The 7,084-nt window shown below is 28.3% G+C and overlaps 1 protein-coding gene across 1 annotated transcript; it reads right to left on the reverse strand.

The window, feature by feature from the left end:
* Positions 1 to 6,157: 6,157 nt before the first annotated feature.
* Lamtor5 (Late endosomal/lysosomal adaptor, MAPK and MTOR activator 5) lies at positions 6,158 to 7,084 on the reverse strand. The gene is made up of 4 exons (XM_075299156.1): positions 6,902 to 7,084; positions 6,781 to 6,842; positions 6,608 to 6,722; positions 6,158 to 6,545 (listed from the first exon to the last, which is right to left on the reverse strand). The coding sequence occupies exons 1-4, from the start codon at positions 6,934 to 6,936 to the stop codon at positions 6,482 to 6,484; spliced, it is 276 nt and encodes a 91-aa protein (XP_075155271.1). The 5' UTR covers positions 6,937 to 7,084; the 3' UTR covers positions 6,158 to 6,481.

Genomic DNA, 7,084 nt, shown 5'->3' on the forward strand with positions numbered 1-7,084 from the left:
GATTCAACAAATTTTTTAATTGAAACATAAATCAATCACAAAAAAATAGTATTAATTAATTTTTTAATTGACTTTCAATTAATTTTTTAATTGATACTATCATTTCTGTGATTGAAGATTAACAATTAAAAAATTAATTGGATCAATTAATTTCGTGATGAATCAGAAAACAAATTTTTTGTTACCCTTAGAAAAAAGCCAACAAAAATGTCCATGGCCGATTAACTTTTAATTTAAGTTTCAAACAAATGAAGTACACAATTTTTCTAAAACGAGTAAAGTTTACTTAAACTGTCTCTTTCTTGAATTTCGTATAGCATAAGAGAAATTTTAACAAAAATTAATTTTTTAAAACAACAGAAAAATATATATGATTTTTAATAAATGACAAAAGCTATTTAACTATTAACTTTGTCTAAAATAAACCAAAATTTTCCTTCATGGTGGTTTTACATTTTCTTGGGCGTATGAATAAATTTTAAATATTTCTTTAGTCTTCCGAGTTTGATTAAAAAGTTAATTGTATCAATTAATTTTTTATTTAATAATTTTAAAATTTTCAATCATTGACTTAATTAACTCAATGTTTCTATCTTGATTAAAAACCCAGCAAAAAAAAATTGAAGTTGTTCCACAAAAATTTCAAGTTTTTCCACTTCCTATGCAGTCCTTTTGGGCAAATCCACAACCATTTCTTTTAAAGTGCATTCCAGAATCCCCTATCGATTTTTTTCCACTTCCGATGCAGTCCTTTTGGACAAGTCTTAGAACGTATGGAATTCAGCCGTTTTAACGAATTAACCTCCTTTTCGCTCTAGGACGCTTACTTTAGGAGATATGAGCAAAAGAAGTTTTTATATAAAATTTTATTTTTTTTAGGATTTGGGTGGAATTTTTGATTTTTTGGGGGTGGTCACGAATTAACCTCCTTTTCGCTCTAGGACGCTTAGTTTAGGAGATATGAGCAAAAGAAGTTTTTCATATAAATTTTTTTTTTCTAGGTTTGGGTAGAATTTTGATTTTTGGGGGTGGTCACGAATTAACCTCCTTTCCGCTCTAGAACGCTTAGTTTAGGAGATATGAGCAAAAGAAGTTTTTCAAATAAAAATTTGAATTTTTTTAGGATTTGGGTGGAATTTTTGATTTTTTGGGGGTGGTCACGAATTAACCTCCTTTTCGCTCTAGGGCGCTTCGTTTTTTGATTTTTTGGGGTGGTCACGAATTAACCTCATTTTCGCTCTCTGACGCTTAGTTTAGAAGATATGAGCAAAATAAGTTTTTCAAATAAAAATTTGATTTTTTTAGAATTTGGTTGGAATTTTTGATTTTTTGGGGGTGGTCACAAATTAACCTCCTTTTCGCTCTAGGACGCTTAGTTTAGGAGATATGAGCAAAAGAAGTTTTTCATACAAAAATTTCATTTTTTTTTTTAGGATTTCGATGGAATTTTTGATTTTTTGAGGATGGTCACGAATTAACCTACTTTTCGCTCTAGGACGCTTAGTTTAGGAGATATGGCCAAAAAGAAGTTTTTCATATAAAAATTTTATTTTTTTAGGATTTGGGTAGAATTTTGATTTTTTGGGGGTGGTCACGAATTAACCTCCTTTTCGCTCTAGGGCGCTTTGTTTAGGAGATATGAGCAAAAGAAGTTTTTCATATAAAAATTTGATTTTTTTAGGATTTGGATGGAATTTTTGATTTTTTGGGGATGATCACGAATTAACCTCCTTTCCGCTAAAAAAGTTAAAAAATAATAAAAGAAAAATAAAAAAATTAACCCCGCTGGAATTTGAACCTGTGGCGTTTAACTTTTTCACTTCCATGGAAGTCCTTTTGAGAAGGTTTTGCAAATTACGATAATTTTTATTATTTTTTTTTTTATTTTAAAGGGAAAAAATATATTTATAAAAAAAATATGCAAAAAATATAAAATAAAAATGATGTATAACATAAAAAAATAATTTTTTAGATAAATATTTAATACAAAATTGCCGTTGGTGAGATTTGAACCAGCTTTCTTTATTTTTTTCATTCATACCCAGCAAAAACATTTGGAAGTTCTTCTAAAGGCACAACTTTAAAAATACTTCCAAAAATGTCCTCCCAAAGAAGTTCTTTATTTTAACCACCTAGGATGTTATTTTGATTCAATTTTGTATAACTAGCATTTTCCACATTTTAATGGGCAATTTTTAGTTTTTTTTTTTTGTATCAAATAGATTAAAAACAGAATAAGAATTAATGCGTGAAAATTGAAAATGTTTAAAAAGTTTTAAGGTCAAACTTTTCAGACAAGCGTTAGAATGCATTAAAACTCATAAAAAATTATAAAAATTATTTATTTTGCAAAATATCATAAAATTTTTTAATACACATCCAAAACACTAAATTCGGATCACACCTTAAGAAGTGATGCAAATTCAGTGCAACGGCTGTCAAAATGGTGAACATTTGTCCTATGACAAACCCATGTTAAATTCATCGCTTCTGCGCCAATTTTGCACCACTTCCGGGTCCAAAAAGAACATTTTCACTATATTTTTGGCGACCCTTTTTTGCTGGGAAGCTAATTGTATTAACTAATTCATTAATTGAAAATATTTTCAACTTCAATCAACTTTTTAATTGGAAATTTTTTGGTGACATTTTCTTCTGTGTAAATAAATAAATTATTCTTGTACAACATTTATTAAATATAATACATTTTTTTCTGTTGGTTAAGAAATTTTCATATATTATAGGAAAACTTGTTTAAATGTTATTGGCTACTCGAAATTCCAGGCAGACATTTTTTTACTTATGTCAGAAAAATTTAACTAAAATCGAAAACTGATCATAAACTAAAATAAAGCTACTCTGGGTGCATTTATCTTTGATCCACAAAACTAACGCATTGAAATTTTTTTATATTTTTCTCTCCGTTTTTCAAAAATATCTTCTGCACTTATTACATTTAGCATTTTAACACAGATAGAATGATGAAGGAAATTATTTTTGAACATAACAAGTTGGGAGTTTCTCAATCTATGTTGATTTTTTGCGTTATTTTCTAGTTTGGCAACATTCATTTATTCTGGTCATTTACGCATGTTGTATGGAAGGTGGGTGATCCTTAACTTAGTATTCCGTAGAATTAAAAATGTGTTGAACTGAAAATTGTCTAATGAATAAATGAATATATGTATTTAGAAATAAAATTTAAATACTTTTAGAATAATCCCCCAAAGTTTTGATTGAAATTCCAGCATATGAACAAGAAATTTTTCTGCATGCAGACGTGTGGATAAATGCATACATTTTATGATTCCCTATGGCTTAAACATTGTATGTCTAATTGAAATGAATGAAAATATTGTATTTAAATCTAAGGAAGAAACATGATACGAATGCATATTCAATACAAAAAAAAGAATATGAAATATGATAGTTATGTGTTGATGCTATCATATTGGGATATCCTACAAGAAAAATAAATTAATTTAAGAAGTTTTTTTACAAATAGCATTTGTAAAAAACTTAAACCCAAAAAATTTTGTTATATAACAGCAAAAAAGTTTGCTAAAACCGCAGTTTTTTTGTAGTTGTTTCAGGAAACATTCGTTAGTTGAAACAGCAAACATTTTTTACTGCTAAAATAGCAAACTGATACTGCTGCATAAGCAAACGTGTTTGCTAAAAGTTTTTAACAAACATTGCTGCTGAAATAGCAACACGCATTAGTTGGAATAGCTAACATTTTTTCTGCTATAGCAACTACAAATGTTTGTTACAGAGAAAAAATGGACAATTTAGCTCAATAATGCCAAGTTATCGAGCTAATTTGTCTATAGAAAATTTTTGTAAAAAGTGTATTTCTGTAGAAATTTTTGGCAAAGTTTTATTTCTATAGCAAAATTTTGTCAACATTTTATTTCTATAGAAAATTTGGTCAAAATTTTATTTCTATAGAAAATTTGGTCAAAACTTTATTTCTATAGAAAATTTTGTCCAAATTTTATTTCTATAGAAAATTTTGTCAAAATTTTATTTCTATAGAAAATTTTGTCAAAATTTAATTTCTATAGAAATTTTTTTCAAAATTCAATTTCTATAGAAAATTTTGTCAAAATTTTATTTCAATTGGAATATTTTGTCAAAATTTTATTTCAATAGAAAATTTTTATTTCTATAGAAAATTTTGTCAAAACTTTATTTCTATAGAAAATTTTTTTCAAAACTTTATTTCTATAGAAAATTTTGTCAAAATTTTATTTCTATAGAAAATTTGGTCAAAATTTCATTTCTATAGAAAATTTGTTCAAAATTTTATTTCTAAAAAAATTTTGTCAAAATTTTATTTCTATAGAAAATTTTGTCAAAATTTTATTTCTATGGAAAATTTGTTCAAAATTTTATTTCTATAGAAAATTTGTTCAAAATTTTATTTCTATAGAAAATTTTGTAAAAATTTTATTTCTATAGAAAATTTTGTCAAAATTTTATATCTATAGAAAATTTTGTCAAAATTTTATATCTATAGAAAATTTAGTCAAAATTTTATATCTATAGAAAATTTTGTCAAAATGTTATTTCTATAGAAAATTTTGTCAAAATGTTATTTCTATAGAAAATTTTATTTCTATAGAAAATTTTGTCAAAATTTTATTTCTATAGAAAATTTTGTCAAAATGTTATTTCTATAGAAAATTTTGTCAAAATGTTATTTCTATAGAAAATTTTATTTCTATAGAAAATTTTGTCAAAATGTTATTTCTATAGAAAATGTTATCAAAATTTTATTTCTATAGAAAATTTTGTCAAAATTTTATTTCTATAGGAAAATTTTGTCAAAATTTTATTTCTATAGGAAAATAAAGAATAAAAAATTTGTGAATTTCCTTTTAGTTGGAATTCTACCAATCCACCAAATAGTAAAAAATCTACCATTTTTGGTAGAATTCAAACAACTGTGGCAATCGTGAGCGATAGCCCGTTATTTTAGGCTCATTCAGACTATTCAGTCCATACCACAGTGGTCACTGAGTGCCCGATTCTATGCTTAGTTCAATAATAGAGTCCTTTTGGTGCAATGGTTAGCATGTCCGCCTTGCATACACAAGGTCGTGGATTCGATTCCTGCTTCAACGGAATACCAAAAAGTTTTCAGCGGTGAATTATCCCACCTCAGTAATTCTGGTAACATTTCTCAGTGTTTCAAACCTTCTCTAAGTGGTTTCACTGCAATGTGGAACGCTGTTCGGAGTCGGCTATAAAAAGGAGGTCCCTTGTTATTGAGCTTCGAATGGAATCGGGCAGCACTCAGTGATAAGAGAGAAGTTCACCACTGTGGTACCACAATGGACTGAATAGTCTAAGTGAGCCTGATACATCGGGCTGTCACCTAACCTAACCTAGAGTCATTTTTATAATCGAGTCCGATTTTCTGTTTTTTATATCCTGAGACAAAATACAGGATGTTTTTGGCAAATATGCTTGGGACTTCTTCCTGAGACGATTTCAGACTGTCCGATTTTCGTTCCTTTTAGGTCGTTTACTTGATGGCACAAGTAAATTTTTTGATTTTGGAAGAAATCTGTACAGATGTAGATACATTTCCCATGTATACCTTCCGCCAGTCATAAACATGGCTCCAGAGACTAGAATCCTGTCCTTTTTTACAATTTTTCCTTTACTTCAAATTATGCACGAGGAATAGAATTAACATTATCGTTGAGTGTTCCAAATTTGCTTATAATCGATTCAGATTTGGAAATGTAACATTGGCCTGATGTGTTGCTCTGAGAATAGAATCAACAATTTCAAAATTAGAACACTTTGATTCCTTTCTATGCCCAATTTATCATAATATCGCACCATAATTTTTCCAAAAAGTTCTCCCTCCATCTATTTGAAAAAATTTTGGCGTATAAATTAGAAACAGAATGGAACGAATATGCTTGTAGATTTCCGTCAATATACATATTTTTTCTAGTTTTGAGTTATACATTAAACGATTTGTAACATAGGAAAATATACTCTCGACGGTTTTGAAGAGATAAGACCACATAGATTTGCTTTCATACAGATAGCTCTAAATTTCCCACAATGGTTATTAACCAAAACAATCCCATATCCGCCTACAAACTACTCATAAAAATAAAATATGACATCGAAATTTTGATTTTGAGAACTTATTTAATAAAAAATATGTTGACAAAGTTTTCAAGTAGAATTTTCTTTGCACACAATGAAAAATTATCTTAAAACTACATAGTATGTATACATGTTAGAAGTCCATAAACTAAATATTCTTCATATAATTAACATTTAATCACAAATGGAAGCATGAATGATTGAGACATTCCCCCCAGGGCACGAACGCAGCACATTAGCGTTTTGTTACTTTACCTGATACACTTGTAAATCTCAACATGGCAAAAAAAATTATTTACGCATAAATCACACCCCTCAGTTTAAGTATGGGCGTGAAAAAACATTACTAATTGGCGCTTTCTTTATAAATGATTCCTGTGATTTCACCATCTTTTTGTATAATACACCGTCTGCAATAGAAGAGTTATGGAAAAGAAACTAAAATTTCTCAGATGATGAGTCAATTACATACTTGTTCCCACTATATAAGACAATGGTAGGGGGATTTAGATTTGGTTCCAATTTGCATACTTGTTCGGATAAGGCCATACCAATACCAGACATTTTTGGGTTAATTTTTCCAGCAGCTGAAAATTTTGTTATTTAACGATAAGTGCCATGACATATTAATATGTATATATATACCTCCCAGACAAAGACCCTGACGATTTGTTACCAGACATCCAATAGTATCAGGTTGAGAAGTTCTGCAATGAAAATATTCATCCATTATTAAGACATTGCGGCCTCATGGAAGACAACTTACATCTCGTTTAAAGCTTTTTCTAATTGCTGTTCCATGTTCTTCTCCTATTTTAGAAGTAGTTTTTGTGTAAAAAGATTTACTATCACCTTAAATTCTATAAAATCTAGGATGTGACGAGTTTTTTGTTTATGATTTTTTTAGCTTCCTCCGACCAGTGTTGAGCAATAACAGCTGATTGATTAG

Source organism: Haematobia irritans, chromosome 3 (genome assembly GCF_050003625.1).
Source record: "Haematobia irritans isolate KBUSLIRL chromosome 3, ASM5000362v1, whole genome shotgun sequence".
NCBI lineage: Eukaryota > Metazoa > Arthropoda > Insecta > Diptera > Muscidae > Haematobia > Haematobia irritans.

Coding starts and splice junctions, on each gene's coding strand:
- Lamtor5 (XM_075299156.1), bottom strand. CDS start 6,936: ATGGAACAGCAATTAGAAAAAGCTTTAAACGAGAT. Junction 6,843..6,901: donor GAAAAAGCTTTAAACGAGAT/GTAAGTTGTCTT, acceptor TTTTCATTGCAG/AACTTCTCAACCTGATACTA. Junction 6,546..6,607: donor GTCTTATATAGTGGGAACAA/GTATGTAATTGA, acceptor CTTCTATTGCAG/ACGGTGTATTATACAAAAAG.